Source organism: Onychomys torridus, chromosome 9 (genome assembly GCF_903995425.1).
Source record: "Onychomys torridus chromosome 9, mOncTor1.1, whole genome shotgun sequence".
NCBI classification, from domain to species: Eukaryota; Metazoa; Chordata; class Mammalia; order Rodentia; family Cricetidae; genus Onychomys; species Onychomys torridus.
In genome coordinates, this window is record NC_050451.1 from 5552057 (window position 1) to 5571754 (window position 19698).

The 19698-nt window shown below is 37.9% G+C and overlaps 1 protein-coding gene across 3 annotated transcripts in view; it reads left to right on the forward strand.

Annotated features, from left to right (window-relative positions):
- Parg (poly(ADP-ribose) glycohydrolase) overlaps positions 1 to 19698 on the forward strand; it is a 114256-nt gene that overhangs the window by 28583 nt on the left and 65975 nt on the right. For all 3 annotated transcript variants that reach the window (XM_036198836.1, XM_036198838.1, XM_036198837.1), the window contains exon 8: positions 19199 to 19291. In XM_036198836.1, coding sequence (XP_036054729.1) covers positions 19199 to 19291 — 93 coding nt within the window. The remainder of the gene's footprint in view (positions 1 to 19198; positions 19292 to 19698) is intronic.

Consider the following 19698-nt stretch of genomic DNA (forward strand, 5'->3'; position numbering starts at 1 on the left):
TATACAGAAGAAGGTGTCAGATCTCATTACAGATGTTGTGAGTCACCATGTGGGTGCTGGGAATTGAACTCAGGACCTCTGGAAGAGCAGTCAGTGCTTTATTAAGAAGATATGTTTCTTTAAAAAGACCCTGGAAATACAGGAAAGGTATCCTAGGGACAAGACTACCTCCAAAGGCTCTAACATGTGAAAATGCAAACCCATTGTCTCTGAAGTAACTGGATCAAAAACAACTCTACCTGACTTCCCAGACTCAGCACGCAAAAGTTATGATGAGCCGTGCTCCAAGGAGCCAGGCTTCCTCCCAAGCTAGCAACAGAACTTGGCAGCACTGACCTCTCGGTACTTGTTTTATAAGCATGAAATATGTGGGATTTGGATAGGGAGGGCTGAGGTTCATGGAGTTCTTTTGTGCCACAGTTCCAGAGAACCTGAGGCCAGGCAAAGCCTGACAAGGTAGTAATCTTGTAGAGTCCAGAAGAGGGCATCAGATTCCCCTGAAATTACTGTTAAGAGTGGATTGTGAGCCACCTGTATGGGTGCTACAAACCAAGTACAGGGTCTCTGGAAGAGCAACAAGTGCTCTTAACTGCTGGCTTGTCTCTCCAGCCTTTTTCTAAAAATTTTATATATTTGCACATATGCTCATGTATATTACCCATTTTTTTAAATATGTTTTTGTTTTTGAAGCAGGGTCTCACTATTTAGCTTTGGCTGTCCTGGAACTCACAATGTAGACTAGGCTGACCTCCAACTCACAGAGTTCCACTGCCTCTACCTGAATGCTGGGATTAAAGGCCTGCACCACTACACTCAGGTTTCCATCACTCATTTTACATTAAATTTTACATATAATGTGAGTTATGGACCCAGTTTTATTATACTTTAAATCTAAAAAAAAATTATTTACTGTGCTATATGTGTATGCAGAGACGCAATTTCACACACATGTCATGTGGAAGTCAGAGAACAGGTTTTCAGAATCTGTTCTCTTCCACCATGTGGATTCTGGAAATGGAGCCCAGATCATCAAGCTTTTGAAATGTTCCTTTATCTGGTAAGCTGTCTTGCCAGTCCTACATTATTTTCTATGTGACCATCCATTTCAAGTTAAATTTCATGTATTTATTATAAGAAATAGGGGTCCAGCATCATTATTTTAATTATGGCTAGTTGGTTATCCAAACACCATTTGTTAGAAGTGTATTCTCTATTTATCTTGATTCCCTTCTCAAAACCCAAGTCCTGTATGTGTGAAAGTTTATTCTAGGCTTCAGTCTTAATTACTGTATCTTTGTAGTAAGTTTAATAGGAAGCATGAATCGTCTAACTTGATTCTTTCTGCTATTTATTTGGCTTTGTTGAATCTTTTGCATTTGGATATGAATTTTAGGATTAGTTTGTTAATTTATGCAAAAAGAAAGCATCAGGGGGCAGCTTATAATGTTAGAATCCAAATTAATTGTACCTTTTGAGTTAGTGCCAGTAATTTCAGGGTTACTTTATTGAGCTTTTGACCCATGACAGCCATAAAGTGATGGATTCTTTATCTATCCCTCTGACAGGAAATTGGATGTCTCCGTATCCTTGAATCTTAATGAGTCTGGTTCTTAGATTTAATTTCTGATGCAATGAAAAGTTAATCAAATTGATACAGTATTTTTCTTTGTCACATAAGTTATTGAGCATAACGTTTGTATTTTGTAATTTTGGGGGGCTTTAAGTGAATACAGTGGTTAACTTCCTTAAACTAACAGTAAATGTGATGCCTGAGATGGCAGTACAACGTCCCATTGGTACCTCTTTGACCTTGCTGGGAACTAATTATTTCTTCCTTTCAGTCTTTTTCTCCTTCCTCTCCTAATCACAATGCTCAGCCAGGACTTCCCTCTTTATTTGGAGACCTTGCCCCTAGCGCACACAAGGGGTCAGGGTGAGATATATATATATATAACAAGTTTGTGTAGATTTAATGTGGATCGTAAGTAGAAGGTAACTACCAAGGTGCTGATGATAGTTTTATAGTTCTTTAGGGAAAGGATTCATTTGTATTTACCTTGTCAACATGCAGAGGGTTAAAGGAACTTAAACCAGAGCGAATACTTTTTACTGCATTCTTCAAGTCTTTGCCTGTGTATAATGTTTTAAATATCTATATTTGTCTTATAGTTATATCTCACCTAAATATATGCTTAGAATGTCTTATTGTATATCACAAAATTTTTTGTTACAGCTTTAGAATTTTTAGTCTTAATGATTACATAGTAGTCTATTAAATTGACATCACTCTCAGCCATTGCAGCGTTAGAGATTTGAGAATATCCATGTAGCATAGCTAAAGACTTGGGGTGGTTTCTCTGCTCTGATAGAATGGCTGTTCTGTTATTGTTCTTGTAGTTAACCAAAAAATTTTAGATGTTTAAGACGTTTGTATGTTTTCTTATCTGTCAGGTCTTGGAAGGTTAATGCAGAACTCTATCAAGTCGTAGCCCACAGGGACAGTGCTGCCCAGGCCTTCCATAGTTAGTGAGAAGTGAGTGTCAGACATTGCAGATGGCAGTGGATTTGATGCAAGGGGAATAATTGTTTGGCTAGATTTGAAATAGTAAGTGAATTATGTTTGTTTTGTGTTTTTATGTTACCTGTATCTACCTTCTGGAGTAGGAATGCTTTTCACTCTAAAGAGTTCTTAAATATTGTTTATTAAAGGATTTGGAATTTGTTTTTTAATTTTTTAATTTATTTTTAACTGATAAGAATTAAAAACTATAAAATTTAAAAACTGTATAGATAAGGGTTGGGGATTTAGCTCAGTGGTAGAGCGCTTGCCTGGCAAGCACAAGGCCCTGGGTTCGGTCCTCAGCTCCAAAAAAAAAAAAAAAAAAAACTATAGATAACAATGCAATGTTTCAATACATGTTTTTACTATATAATATTTAAATCAAGTTAAGTCTTGATTTTCTTTGGTTTTTTTCTAAACAGGGTTTCTCTGTGTAGCTTTGCACCTTTCCTGGAACTTGCTTTGGAAACCAGGCTAGCCTCGAACTCACAGAGATCCGCCTGCCTCTGCCTCCCGAGTGATGGGATTAAAGGCGTGCGCCACCGCTGCCTGGCTAAGTACTGATTTTCTAAAACATGATTTCTTTATAGAGAAAACATTAAAGAAATTAACAACTTTCAAAAGTATGTTATTGTTATCTTTTGATCACACAAAATTTGGAAACTCTTTACTTAAATGTCACACTGAGTGCTGAGTGTCCTGCTTCATTAAAGAGGAAATATCTCGTGAAATTTAACATCATTCTAACACTGATAATAAAGCATGATTCCACATTACTGTTATTACCTACAGACTTTCTTCTTTGTAAGAATCATGGGACCCATAGTTCTACTCATGACACATGAGCATCCTGTTTTGGAATGGAAGTAGGAATATTGCTGAAGCAATCATTATTTTGTCAAGAGCCAGCAAAAAAAAAAAAAAAAAAAATCACAAATCAATCTATTAATTTGTAATTTATAGTTATTTATATTAGGTACACCATGTTGAAATTGCAGTTATTTAATAGTTTTGCATCTTAAGTACTGGTGTTGGCCTTCCTTACTGCCAGCTGTTAGAAGTATTGGGAACAAATCATGTTTTTTATGGTCCTCCTGTGTGGTGTTCCACAAAATTAAATCCCAAGCACTTCAATAATTTATATTCCAAATGGATCAATATTCTTACTCTCGGCATTTTTCACAGGAGATTTTAATGAAATGCCCTGTGTGTTAGTGAAGGTTCTCTTATTTTAATGCATTATAAAGGAGCTTTAAGCATTTCCATCTTTTAGCACCTGTGGCATGATTTCATTTCATTCTTAATTAGTGAACTTGAGGTTTATGTCATATATTAAAGCCAGAGACTGAGGAGGAGCATGGGTTGTATATTTAAGAGGAGCTTCTCTATATCAGGGAGAGGATATTGGGTCTAAAGTGAATGATTGCTTTATAATTATTTATTAACTTATGTACATATATTTTTAATTTAAGATTTTCATACAATCTATTTTAGGTATGTTTCCCCTCCCCCAACACCTCCTACATCCTCCTCACTATTACTTACCAAAACTTGATGTTCTTTTTCTTCCTCTCAAAAACAAAAAACAAAACTCAAAACAAACAAGCAAAAAGCTAATGACAAAATGACAAAAAATGCCAAAATGAAGCAAAAAGCCTTCAATTAAAAAAAAATGGAGTTTGTTTTGATACACAGATTTTATGAGTATATATTTCATGATATGTGCAAAAAATTTGATATAAAGGGCCTTAATTTTTTTTCTTTTTTTTCAAGACAGGCTTTCTCTATGTAGTTTTGGTGCCTGCCCTAGATCTCACTCTATAGACCGGGCTGGCCTTGAACTCACAGAGATCCACCTGCCTCTGCCTCCTGAGTGCTGGGATTAAAGGCATGCATCACCACCGCCCAGCTAAAGAGCCTTAAATTTCTAACATTGATTTACATGGTGAATTTTTTTTTCAGCACCTGGGTTAGTTGTTCAAAGTAAACCTAAAGATTTTAGTAAGTTGTTTATTTTCCACTCCATCTTTCATTTTATGCTTGAGATAAAAAGATGGATATATTTACATCTTTCTCGTTTCTTCCTTTTGGTCTCATAAAGGATGTAGTAACCAACAGCTGCTGTTCTTTGGTTTGGGTTTTTGGACTTGTGGCTGCAAAAGTAGACACTGAGAGATAGGAGTAGAGTAGAAAGAAGACATTGAAGAAAAGAAAGAAAAACTGTAAAGCAGACAAGTTTTGTTTGCTGTGTTGTATAGACTTGTGATATATTCTCTTTTGGAAACTCTATTTTTTCTTTAGTAAATATAGCAAAGTCTGTACCTCGGATTGAATCATCTTTATTGCAGCTTAGAAATTGTGTGTATTTGGGGGACTGGAAAGATGGCTCAGCATTTTCTATTCTTTCAGAAGACCAGAGTTCTGTCCCAACAGTTCCCAGCTGCTTGTAATGAAGATCCTAGGGACTCTGACATCCTTCGCTGGCCTCTGTGGGCACCTGCATGCATGTGCATGTCCACACACAGACACATGCATACACATACATTAAATCTTGGAGGAGGAGGAGGAGGAGGAGGAGGAGGAGGAGGAGGAGGAGGAGGAAGAGGGGGAGGAAAAGAAAAAAAAAAGAAGAATCAACAGCAGCAGCTGTGCATCTTTTGTCTTAGTTATAGCTGTAAAAATACCAAGCATGTGTTGTACAATTGGCTGTTGTCCTGTGAGTTGTTAGGGAAGGGCTACTTAAAGCCTCTTTCTCTGTGAGAAAGACTAAACCTATCAGTAATGAACTGGCATTCTTTTTTATATTCCACTTACTTTAAAAGATAGATCAGGGTTATATGTATGTAAATTAATGGAATAAATTTTATGCCTAGTTTATCCTTTTTCTCAGAGTCCTTGATGTGTTATTTTAAAATTCCAAAGCAGACGCAACACAATTTATTATCTTCAAGATTGAAGTATGTATTGTTACAATGTTATACCTATACTTAAACAAGATAAGTTTTTTTAAGTTTCATGATTATGAGAAGCTTAAAATTATAATGTACTAGCAGAGCATGAATATAAACCCAGAAAAGCAACATGACTTGTTTTAAAGTAGCTTACAAAGTTCTCACATGGGGAAATTAATGGCCTTAAGTTTTGATTAACATCTGTATTATATGACAAAAATCTTAACATAAAAGGCAAAACAGCATAAAACAGTCATCATTAAAAAGCATTCAAGACAGTAATATGTGCATAAGTATCATTTGAGCTTCAATGTACTTATACATCAGAGAGATATACTGTAAACTGCCTAGCCTTGCAGGATGTAGCATATTATTCTTGGTAGGTTATCTCATGATTGTAACTGTATCAAAAATGCTTAGTAACTTCTGTATATTGAAGTTATTTGTTTTTTCTCTCAACTGGTTTTCTTTTTCTTTTTTTTTCCGGAGCTGAGGACTGAACCCAGGGCCTTGCGCTTGCTAGGCAAACACTCTACCACCGAGCTAAATCCCCAACCCCTCAACTAGTTTTCTATAAACGTTTTACTGAACGTTAGTATTCTTTAGACTAGTTTGAGAAAAACTAATCTAAGGCAAGTTTTTGTGGTGATGACTGTTTCAAACTGGAACTGACTTCTGTATTCAGTGATCAGTAAGGATGCTGGCTTTTTTTTCTCCAGTGTAGACCTTTGGTATTGTGGGGTTTGGGTACTATAGAAGTGTGGTTTTGCTAATGAACACATACTTTGTAGCTTCTGATTTAGAATTATTAATAGATAATCTATTTTCTGGGTCTTTCTTGAAAGCTTAAAAAATTGTAAATGTCCTTGTTGTATTTGTCATGAAGAGCTAGTAGCAAATCCCTTATCAAATGAAAGCAGCCTTGGATGTTTCATAAGACTACAGCTAATGCCTTTATCTCTGTAGCTTTCGAGCCTCTGACTTGGAGTTCAGTGGAAGTGTAACCTTTTTGGACTTCTTCCCTTGGTGACTCACAGTCTCTGGAATCAATAAGGTCTGCATTACTTTACAGCACAAGATAATTTAATTCATGAGAACTGTAGAAGCCAAAAGGCATCTAATCAGAGTCACTAAAATATTAAAACACATAAATTATAACTCTTAGGTGTACATGGAATATGTCATGTTCCATCATCACTTCCGTATTTGGTTTATGTGCATTATTGTATTGGGGTATATGTTTAAGGTTTATATTCATGGTTCTTCTAAATGTAGTTCATATCCCATAGGACACATTGCTACAATTGGAATGAGGCACTTTGCTTTGAAAGACTTACCAAGTTGTTGTGGAAGCTCATTCTTAATGGAGCCCTCCATGTGCTATGTCATTGATAAAGTTAGAGTTATCTTGTGATTATGAAATACTAGATTGTATTTATCACTTGACACACAAGGATGTCAGATGTTATGGGTACTCAAAAGTGGAAGCCAATTCAGTAGAGTTTGTTCTGTATTCTAATAATGAAATTAATCTAGTATATTAATGTCCTCTAGCTGCCATCCTTTTCATTTATTTATTTGAATTAAATAGTAAGTAGCATTCCTTTTAAATGAGGCTTTGGTGTTGACTTCATTATTCAAACACCTACTCTGTTAGAAGGGTGATGACTCCAGGCTTTAATTTCCCCTGTGACTTACATCTCTCTTTATCATCTAGTTCTGAACTATGCTACTTTTTTGGGCGTTTGACATTTTATGTACCTAGTTTGATGTGATACCTTAATTCCTGTTAAATTAATTTTCATCTAATATTACATATTGCAATCCATTAAGAAAAAACCTTGCACCAGGCGGTGGTAGCGCATGCCTATAATCCTAGCACTCGGGAGGCAGAGGCAGGTGGATCTCTGAGTTCGAGGCCAGCCTGGTCTAAAGAGCTAGTCCAGGACAGGCTCCAAAGCTACAGAGAAACCCTGTGTTGAAAAACCAAAAAAAAAAAAAAAAAAGAATAAACCTTGCATACTCATTTTTTTGTAAGTGGAATGTTATGATGTCCTTTGATTTTAAGACGAGTATTTTATTTATTTATTTTTGAATTGCTATTCCTTTTTTTAAAGATTTATTTATTTGTTATGTATATGGAAGAGGGCACCAAATCTCATGACAGATGGTCATGAGCCACAATGTGGTTGCTGGGAATTGAACTCAGGACCTCTGGAAGAGCAGTCAATGCTCTTAACCTCTGAGCTGTCTCTCCAGCCCAAGAAGAGTATTTTAAAAAGACATTTTCTAATCAAGAACCATTTCCAGCAGAGTAAAATACAGAATATTTTCAGAGCCATGGGAAGAGCAGCTCAAAGATAAACAAAAGGCATCTTCTCTAGCAGTGGAATATTAAAGCTGTTTGGTCTCTGCCATATACAACCCTTTCTTGGCAGTTGATTCCTGTCTTCTGTAAGAGAGCTTTTCTTTCCTTCATGCCTGTTACATAAGAGTCACAGCACATTGCAGGTTCAGTCTTAGCTCCAGTTCCTCCAAGATTTGCCTCTACTGCAAGATACTCCTTATATTTTCTTTCTTTGCTGGAACATCCTCTATGACTATCTAATGGAGACAGTATATTTTTGAGACCTTTACTTTGTATAGTAGTGTAAGTAGTACCCCCCTTTCTAATTCTCACAACCACCCCGTAGCTAGACATTGTTAAAGTATTTCTGTTTTACAAGTGAAGGACTGAAGACCAAGATAATAGAAGGGTTTTGTTGGTGGTGGTAGTGGTTTGGTTTTCTTTTTAGAGACAGGGTCATACTGTGTAGCTCTGGCTGGCCTGGAGCTCACTATGTAGACCAGTCTGGCCTTTAACTCACAGAGATCTATTTACTGCTGCCTCCCAGGAGCTGGGATTAAAGGTATGTACCACCATGCCTGGCTTAGAGAGTTGAAGAAACTGCGCAGAATTAGAATTTGTTAATTATTTTAGCTGCCGTCACCTACTATTTCCTGTCAACTGTTTATTCCCTCATCTTCACAGATGCTGTAATTTTCCACCCTGAGCTTCCTGAAACTCACCCCTGTCTTTCTAGCACTGTCTCATCCATATAGGTAACATGGCTCAGCTGGTATTGCGCTGTCACTGTTCAGCTGACCCTGTGTACTGACCCTGCTCTGTCACGTCCATCTTTGAGGTTACACAGTGAGCTGTCTGAATCATATATGCTGATACCTCCCATTGCACCCTTCTATTTCAGTTCTTCTGGTTGATATTTATGAAATAATTTTATGTTGCCTCTGCCCACCTCTCTGGTGTCATTTCACATTGTTGCCTATTCCTCACACCATAGTCTAAAAATCTCATTGTGGCTCTCTAGCAAGCTGTTTGCTTCCCTTCTTCCATCGTTAAGGCTCAGCTTAGGCTTGGTCTCTTTTGTCCTTTCAGTCTCTACCACATGTTCTTCTGTGTGTTCACAGTACTGTCTTCTCCCCTGCACGCACTTTTGTTTCTCATATTCTCTATGAAATGTCTGTGTTTTTTCTGAGGTTAAACTTCTTCCAAATTGAACCTCTTGGTGTTTTCTAATTCGTGAGCCACAATCTCTGAGACATTCCAGAATAATTGTGTAAGGTGACAGTTGACCTCACATTGGCAACTAGTAGAAAGAAGAGGGAGTCAATAGATATAACTTTGATGATTGTTGAAAATATATGTGTGTGTGTGCGTGCGTGTGTGTGTGTGTGTGTGTGTGTGTGTGTGTGTTATGCTAAAAGTGGTATCTTTCTAGAGGAAAGGATTTGGCAGTGTTTATGTTTATTCCTCACAAAGCTCAACTTGATGGTCTAGACAGAGTAGGTGAACATTGCACAGGCTAGATTTAAGTGGAAGGAGCTTCTTGTTCTCTTAGATTCCTGAGGTCAGCAAACCCACTTTGGGCATATTTGCTTCTTTAATTCCCAACATGCAGAAAAAGAATAACTGCCCCGATGATAGGTTGAAGGTAAGCTCTTAGTCTGGTTTACTTGAACGTTGAAGTTCTGCCCGATCTTCTCACCTTCAGTCTTGTACAGGCTACAGAGCCAAAACTAGTTTTAGGAGGAAATTATTTGGCCATTTTCAAACTCAAAAATGAATTAAGTCTGATACAATTGAATTTTAAAAACTTAAGCAAAAAGCTATGATTTAGTTTGTATGGTTTATACATGACTACACATTTGACTGATAGCCTCTAATTCATCCCTGAATACTCTGGTGACTATTCCTTAGACTTGGTTAGCAAGTGGAAGAAGATTCATGCTGCCCAAACAGTAGCCAGTGGCCACTTGTGTGCCTAATTAAAATGAGGTAAAAATTAAAAGTCCTCATTTACATTCAAATCCAAATTTCAAGTGTTAGATTACAGACCACTTTTATCACTGCAGTTTCTTTAGAAAGTACTGTACTAGGTTATCCCTAAGTTTCCTTGGCATTTGAATAGCTGTTACAGGGCATGTTTTAGGAAACCTTTTGGAATGTGCATTAGAGCGGTTAGGTTCCACTTACCACTGTAGTTAATGCCATCCTGATCTGAGGATGCTGCTTAGGTAAAAGCTGCCGATAGGTCATAGCCTCTCCTTCAAGATTTCTCTTAACTTCTTAGCGTTTTTTAATCACAGTTTGAATTTTTTCTAGACTGTGTATTACTTCAAATAATTGAGTTCCTAAGTAGAATTTGATGAATTTGAAATAGTTTCATTGTAGTAATACTTGTCTTAATTGCTAATAATTTTTTTCTTCTAAAAAAATCTGCCACCAGGGGGTGCCCTCAAACCTTTTGAGAATTAAGTTTCTTTCAGCTTTAATCAAAGTGAAATTCATATTGTAGTTTTGTTTCTTAATACTAGGTTATCAAGAATGAAGCACTCTAAGTATGTATGTACCGTTTTTGATTTGTATGGAATTTTTATTGTATTAATAAGTTTGGTAAGCTGTCGTTGAATTCTCTTTAAAGTTAATTAAAAGTCTAAAAGTACCTTTAAAGTATTTCTTAAAAGTAAAACTATGCATTTTATTATTAACATGAAAAAGTAATGAGTATACAGTGAATACAGTGTAGGGAAGACCATCATTGTTTATGAAACTACAAAGGATTTCATGTTTAATGAATTGAGTCTTAGAAATAATGTGACTTTTTGATTAGGGTCATATTCTGTCTCAAGTACTGGGGTGGAGGTATTTTTTCCTAATTAAAAGTGTACCCAGATTGGTTGTTAATTGTAATTAGGATACATAATAATGAAATTCATCCTATCCACAGAAGTCTTGAATTTTAAGAATTTTAAGCCTCTGATGGCTCATTTTCTAAAGTGAGAAATGAATGCCAATGAGAAAGTCATTAGAAGCAGCTGTAATTAGGAGCGGTTATAAATGGGGCTTTAGTGAGGTCTGGAAGGAATCTTCCTCCCTTTATTTCTCCTTCCTCCCCTGTCTTGGCTGATGAGAATTTGTTAGTACTAGTGGAGGTTAGTCTAAACCTTGCTGTTTGCTGAGTGAGTGATTTGTGCAGCAGCTCGGGTGTTGTATGACACTCTTCTTGGTGAGACTTGACTTATATAAACATCTACTCAGCCCAGATAGGAACCCAGAAGTAAAGTACCACTAAAACGTCCAACTTGGTGAACCAAGGAGTTTTATTAGGGTTACTTACAGGAACAGAAGTGACTCAAAGACAGATACAGCACCAAAAGTCCACCTTAGCATGGGTGACTGTTCACAGAAGTTGGAAACCTGGAGCTCACTACTCAGCTTACAGGTAGATGAATGGGTTGGTAAAGTGTCTCTTCCAGGCAACTCATATGGTGTGTCAGCTCTAGGCAGCTGGGCTTATCTGAGAACATACTCTCTGAACAGTCCCTTCTGTTTATAGACGTTTAGGGAGAGAGGGCCTAGTCAGGCTAGTTGGTTTTAGGGACTTGCTAAAGCTGTTGAGTTGTTTACTTCGTGAGTTTAATGGGCTTCCCTCCAAAATGGAATGTATCATCTGGAAGGGAATAGCTATACAACATTGGCACTCTGATTAGACTCTCATCAAAGCCCAAGCTCAACCATCTGAAGTTCCATACAGAAGAGGCCACATAAATCCATGAGATGGGTATTAGATGCTGTTGGAATAGTTGGATTAAGACTCTTTGGAAGCAAAAGAACAGTTGCATAAGTTGTAGGGGGATAGCTTACAAAAAGCACATGGTTGAAACTGACAGGATAAAGTTAGTACAGACCCGAAGCATCTTCCACTACTTAGTAGAAACCAACACCTGTTGGTGAGGACCTGAAGGCAAGAACCTTATTGACATGTGTGTAGAGGACGCTGGATCTGCTAGAACTACTTATCACCTGCCCTTTCTTAAAAACTGGACAGTCAATAAAAGGAATTAGCTAGCATGGCCTAAAGGCTTTTGATTTGTTTTTGTGTTTGAAAAGATTTTTAGGGACCATGAACAAAACCTTCTTGTTGTTAGTCAGCTGAATCTTGCAGACATAATTCAATCACAAACCATCTTGACTCTAGAAAAGAAAATCCCTAATATTCTGTCTGAATTTTGTTTCCTCTATGAGGGTAGAATGAAACTGAATAGTATTCATATAATTAAGAGATTCCTTGAGGTCAGCCATAAGAAGCCCCTTCTGATGAAATCTATGGAAGAACTGCCTATGTTTTCATGTCCCAGAGCATCACAGCCTTCTGAGTATGAGCAGGGATGGGGTATGTTTTTTGAAACCCTTATGGGGAGGCTGGTGTATGTGTTATATCTGATTGGGCTGCTAGTTTTCTGTCATTATTACTGTCTTGAGGATGAGGTTGCCAAGATCTCTTGCTTTCCCAGAGCTCCTTTCCTTCTCTTTATATAATTGTTTTAGTTAGGGCTTCTTTTGCTATTACGAAAAACCATGACCAAAGCAATTTGGGGAGGAAAGGGTTGATTTGGGTTACACTTACACATCTTTGCCTATCACTGGAGAAAGTCAAGACAGGAACTCAAACAGGACAGGAACCTGGAGGCAGAAGTTGATGCAGAAGCTGTGGAGGGGTGCTGCTTACTGACTTGCTCTTCATGGGCTTGCTCAGTCTGCTTTTTTATAGAACTCAGGATCACCAGCCCAGGGACTGCACTACCCACAGTGGGCTGGTCCCTCCTCCATCCCACTAATTAAGAAAATGCCCTGAAAAAAAAGAAGAAGGAGGAGGAGGAGGAGGAGGAGGAAAGAAAATGTCCTGGCAACAGATCTATTTTTGGATGTTTATTTTTGTTTTGTTTTTATATTTTAGCTAAAGTTTCCCCTCCCTCCTGTCTTCCCCTCCCCCATCCACCTCTCTGTTTCTTTTCAGATATGGGTGGGATATTCTCCCATGAATATCAACCAGCCATGGTATACTAAGTTGCAGTCAGACTAGGCATCTCCTCTTCTATTAAGGCTGGAAGAAGCAATCCAGAAGGAGGAGTGAGTTCCAAAAGCAGGCAGTAGGGTCAGACAGTCCATGTTCTTACTATTAAGACTCTCACGAGAAGACCAAATTTCACAGTTGTAACATATGCAGAGGGCCTAGGTCAGTCCCATGCAGGCTCCCTGGTTGTCGGTTGAGTCTCTATGAGTCCCTGTGAGCCCAGGTTAGTTGGTTCTGTGGTTTTCTTGTCTGGAGCCAGATCTTATGGAGACATTTTCTCAACTGAGGTTTCCTCATTTAAGATGACTAGATTGGATCAAGTTGATGTAAAACTAGCCAGCACAAACCCCTTCTGTCTTTGTCTAGTTTTTAGTGTTTTCTAACATACACCATGTCTAGTAAATAACTCTCCTAAGCTACATAGTAAGTCAAATGGTAGTAATGAATGTAATTATACTAACAAACATAAAGGATTTGCCAATTAAAAATAGAAAGACTCCATTGCCTGCCATGCCCTCTTCACCCCATCCCAACCCCCAGCTAGGAAGACAGAACAGTGTCTAAGCAGAGTAATACCTGCAGTCAAATGACTATCAAATTAATCAAAGAACAAATGTAGATTATATCTAATACAAGTTAAAAGACAGATACTTTAAAACTCAGAACAGTTCATTTATCTTTAAAGCATTAATTTCAGATGATTTAATGCATTATGATTTTTATTAGTATTTCTCAGACTTGAGTCATGCTACTTCCACAAGTCATAGGGAAAACCCTGTATACTTCATCCTAAAAAAGAAAAAGAAAGAAAGAAGGAAGGAAGGAAAAGGAAGCTTGGAGTCAGGGTAGCTTGGTAGACAGCATTTGCTTATCTCTGTCTCTCTACACCAGACTCCTGAAATCACTTGATCCTTCATGTCATCTGCTCTCTGCCATTGCATTCACTTTATACCTCTTTTTGAGCAGTCTTGTTTAGAGCTACAGATTAGCTAGCTGCTAATTTGTAAAGCATGCCTTCTTAAATATGAAAATATTAGACTGGGTATTTCCTGAAAACCAGTTGTACTGTATTAAAATTTGGAGAACATTGTTATTGAAGCCATAATTGTGATGGGCGATACACATGAGAGATTCCCCCTGTGGCTAGCCTGTCAGACTTTGATGAGCCTTCAGAAATTAAGGAGAATGAGTGAGTTTGTTTCCTTGTAAGCTGTCACATTCCTCTCTTCAAAGTGTCAGCCTGAGCTGTACACAGATAAATGTTAGACACATTCTCCTTCTCTAGCTGATTTTTTACTCTTACATAATTTAGTGATGCAATTTTTCTTTTTCCTCTAATGTTTAATTTTTCTGTACTCTGAAAACATGCCTAAAGAATAAGTTGACATGAAAGATGTTACTTCTTTAAATTTTTGAAATAGGAACTTGGCTCCTGAAGGGACTTGGATACCCTAGTGGAATTTCCAGTAGGCTTAAGATAGATTATAGAAACCTGAGCCCTATCCAGTAGTCACCTCTTGAGAGCCTGCCGTAGTCATTTTGCTAAGCAGTAGAGATTCTGGAAGGCAGTGGAAAGGAAGATGAGCTTTGTAAAATAAGCTAGCTAAGAGAGATAGATGGCTGTTAAAGTATTTTTATTAACACTGTTATGTATGAACATCACTGTTCCAGACGTGGTAAATCAGTCATTAATCTTGTCTTAAAGGAACTTCTAGTAAGTACTAGAAAGCTTGTCTATAAATAACAACCTAAAGGGTCTTTTCTTTTCTTTTTTTTCTTTTTTTAAGCACAGAAAAATTGCAAGGGAGAACTAGAAAGGAAAAATGGATGGACTTGAAGCAAAACAGTACTTGAACAAGATAATAAGAAAATTACATAAATTTAGGAGTTAAGGAAAGACATTTGTTGTGGAACAAATTCAGTCTGCTAAGTACATAAAATGTTCAGTAGGGTGTGTATGTGTCTGTGTGGATATAATTTTTTATGCTATACTAAATAAGACCAGATAAGCATATAGGTCAAGATAGGCTAAATATCTTAATATTTAGATAGACACTAAAGCTTAATTATTTAATATTAATACTTAATATGTAGATACATAAAATCTTAATTTATAGAGTTTGTACTGTATTGAAAAGGTGATGAAAGCCATTGAGAGCTTTCAGGCAGAGCAGGGACCTACTAGGATGTACTTGGGCAGAAACCAGTGTGTATTGAGCAGCGGGACAGCTGTTCCATAGATCATGTAGTAATCCTGGCAGGAGTGGATGAGGGCCTGAGTTAGAGTAGCTTGGTGATTAAGAGGGGTGATAAATACAGGCGCTCCTGCTGAAGTAGTCAGTAGGGTTTGTTTGGTTTGTTTATTAAAAGAGTAAGAGGCTTCAGAACAGTTGTGAATAACTTGCCCACTACCTAATACCTTGCATTTGTGCATGGAGCTATAAATCCATCAAACACTGTTGTATTAGAACCTTCATAACTGGGTATTAAGCAGAGTCACTGTCTATGTTATGGATAAGGAAAGGAAGAATTTGGGATTTTCCTGTATTAGAGAATAAATGAACATCTGGCTCTATAACTGGTTTTCCAGTTTCTTGACCAGCACTCCACTCTCTAAAGTGTCCTTCATTGGGATCTGGGAGAACACCCCACATCTCCAGTCCTAATGTCTGCCGCCTCAGGTTTGGAGTGTAAGACAACTGCTTTACCTTTGAGCTTTGACCTCTGAGTGAGTGTTCTTGTACTTTCTGTCTGCAGAGCTCTTTCAGGACAAACTCTGCTTTCATTACCACCGACTGTGTGTAGACTCCTGTTTAGTTTTGGATCTCTGTGTGTGCGCACGTGTATGTGCATGTGTGTACATGGGGCCAGAGGTCAATTCAGGTGCCATTCCCCAGGAGCAATCCACCTTAGTTACTTTGTTTTGTTAAGACAGGGTCTATCACACAGACCTGGGGCTTGCTAGCTAGGCTTGTCTAGCTGGCTATCAAACCCAGGGATCTGCCTCTCTCTCTCTCTGCCTCTCCCACACTGCTTTTGCTGCCTTTTTAAAATATGGTTGCCAGGAATCCAACTCAGTTCCTTATGAGTACAGCTACAGTAACTCCCATGCTCCACTAACTGTTTTACTGGGTGTACTGGTACTGGGGGACAAATCAATGGCCTTGTATTTGCTAAGCAAATACTCAGCCATTGAGCTACATCCGCAGCCTTTTCATTGTTAGCCAACTCTTCCTCAGCAAATAGTGAGTATTCTATACTGTGCTTGGTAGTAGGGATGTGAGATGTTTACAGCACAATCCTTGTATGTTCAATGTTTTGTACATATGAGGAGAGGGGAGAAAAAAACTAATAAAATAATTATTAAGTTGTAATAACTGCTCTTACAGGTGTGTGTGTTCAACTATACAGTCATGGAGGGAGGACCCATTAAACTAGTGGGAAAAAATGTCTCACAGATGAGAATGAATTCCCAAACTTTAACTAGTGGCAGTATAAAATGTTAAGACAGGGGGTTACATAACGTATCATCATAATTGTGCCTGTTATTTGTTGAAAACCTCGTAATTCTGCAAGAATTACATTTATTTTATGCGTGAACAGACAGAAATGTAATGGTGTAACTTAAAATACATTTAGTTAAAAGTGGATTCTTGTATATATAGAAGAATGGATAGATTTGTGACAGAAGCAAATGTAATAAAAGACTAATATAGAAACTAAACATTATGCATTTGAGTGTTCTGCATACAGTTGTTTTAATTTTTTTATTTAAAAAGATGCAATCTGAAGGTTTTTTTGTTTTTGATTCACAAATGAAATTCTCTACTGTCCTAAAACAACAATAAGAATGGAAAAGGAGCCAGGCAGTGGTGGCGCACACCTTTAATCCCAGCACTCGGGAGGCAGAGCCAGGCGGATCTCTGTGAGTTTGAGGCCAGCCTGGGCTACAGAGTGAGTTCCAGGAAAGGCGCAAAGCTACACAGAGAAACCCTGTCTTGAAAACCCAAAAAAAAAAAAAAAAAGGGGGGGGGGGAGATAAAATTAGAAATGAATGATACTTTATGAAGAAAAGACATTTGTTTAGCCCCACAGTTCAGGAGGCTCAAGGGCTCTCATGAAAATGGCATTATGGAAGGGAGATTAGAGAGCTACCTTGTGGTGAGACAAGAAGCCAAAGGACAAGAAAGGGCTTTCCTGTAACAGCCCTCTTCTGAGAATTAGCTAAGGCCTCTGGAGAACTACATTAATGCTTCCCAAGAACAGCTCTCACATTGACCTTCTGAGAGGACCAGTCACCTGATGGCTCCTCTCAGCTCCCATCAGTGCCACTCTGGGAACCAGGCTCCCAGCACATAAACCCTTGGAGGATGCAGTCAAACCATATCAGTTCATAGCACTGAAGGCTGGAAAGCATACTGTTCCTTGATCGTATGTTTAAGTCACGTGATAGCACTTAATAATGGTCACGAGAAAGGGTGAACCCACAGCAGCCTTACTGAATCTCTGAGACTTTTTTTCTTTTTTGAATGAAAAGTCAACCTGAAAGAACACAAACTAGCCAGGCAGTTGGGAGGCAGAAGCAGGCAGATCTCTGAGTTCAAGACCAGCCTGGTCTACAGCGCTAGTTTCAGGACAGCCAGAGCTACACAGAGAAACCCTGTCTCCAAAAACAAAAAACAAACAAAAAATCCCACAAATTGTATGAGTCTATTTACTTGACATAAAATTATGAAAATGGGAAATACATTAATAGTTGCTAGTGTTAGGGTCAGTGAGAATAAAGGTTTAACTGTAAATGGGTAGTAGAAGTTATGTTCTGTAATTAGTGTTGGTTTCACAGGTATATTCATGTGATCAAATGGCATAAAATGACATGTGCACACTTTACCACTATGGATATACTGGTTTTAATAGTGTGGTGTAGGGCATATAAAATGTGATTATTGAGGGAAAATGAATAAAAGGTATAATGAACTTCATCGTGCTGTTTTTGTGACATCCTGTCATTATTTAATTGCTTCAAAAATAAAAACAGTTTGCAAAGCATAAAGCAGTTGTGAGCTAGAAGAGTGAGTGTTGTAAACAAGTACAGTGGTATACTCTTAACATTTTCAGATGTAGGAAAGCAATTGTTTTTACTTGGCAGCGATGAAGCAATGAATGTCCACTGTGGATGCATACCTTTAAATTTTACTTTGTATTTTTAGCAGACTAAAAGAGGCTTATTAGAGTATTGACTTCCTTTTGTAGGAACTTCTATAGGGACTTAGCCTTTGTTCTGACTCCCCCATCACCTCTAGTAGAAGCCTTATTACTGCTTCCGAATTTTCCTGCTGTAGTTATCAAATTCACTTTAGCTTCATCAATCCTGTTTTTCACAGTGGGTGTTAATAAGCAGTACTTATATTTTTGCAACTTGTTGTTTCCCCCAGAATTAATAATCATCTTGTGTTTACTTGCTGTAGAGTTGAAAACTAGATGAACATGGACCACAAGTGTCATGTGGTTTTAACCTTCCCAAATATGCCCAATAAGGGAGAATTAAAGATCATAAGGAAGCTCATTGTTTCTTGGTCAGTGGGTTAGTTTGGGTACAGATAGTATGCTTCAGAATAATTATGGAGCTTTTATGGTGATTTCTTGGTGTTAGTGACTGTTGAAATTAAATGGGTCCTTTAGGGCTTCTGAGAGCCCTTGGTGTTTAGTTTTCAGCTGACATAACCAAGGATAGAGCATGCTGTTTTTTTATTTACAAGTATTACATTAAAATTATATTTGTGTGTGTGTGTGTGTGTGTGTGTGTGTGCATGCATATGGAGGTCAAAGGACACCCTTTTTTTTTTAGCTAAGGATCGAACCCGGGGCCTTGCGCTTGCTAGGCAAGCACTCTACCACTGAGCTAAATCCCCAACCTCAGAGGACATTTTGTAGAGGAGTCTTCTTCAACCATATAGGTCCTGGGGAATTGAACTCAGGTCATTAGGCTTGGTGGCAAGTGCCTTTCCCTGCTGAGCTGACTTGCTGGTTTTACAAATATAACATTTATTGGTGAATGTTGTTGATGTGAGAGAGACTTGATTTGGGGATACTTTGTTTTTGGAAGACACTTAGGTGATGATATGGATTTGTAAGTTTGTTGGTGAACCTGTTGGTTTGTTTCTACATGTGTTGGTTGGTGATGCCATTGCACCTTACAGTGGGAATTCACAATTACCACATGGTTACTGTTCGCAACTACTGTTCACACAATATGTCTCATTGGTTTTCAGGTCCTTGAAGAAGCAGAGGCTCAACATTTGTATCAGTCCATTTTACCTGACATGGTGAAAATTGCACTCTGTCTTCCGAATATTTGCACCCAGGTTAGTAAATGTAACTTCCTTAGTGCTTTCCTTGGACTCAAATTGCTAAGGTGGGAAAGAGGATTCCGCTAAAGAACATGGCACCTCTGCTGTACCATGGAGAGGCTAGTGGCTAGAGAGGACACTGCCAAAGAACATTACAGTTGCAGCATTCATTTCGAGCTCCCTTTCCGTTGTTGCAGTTTGTTTACGCAGACTCCTTTTCCTCCATTTGTTTAAACCATGTCTTCTTAAATCATTGTTTTAAAACAGACTAGTGAGTTTGGTATGCTTTTTCAAGATGGTTTAATTCTAGCTACATCTCTCTCACCTTCCTACAAAGTGATACATTACCATAGCAGTTGAATTCATGGTATTTTCTTAACTTTTAAAACTAAAAGAAAAAATACTGTGTTATATAATTTTGT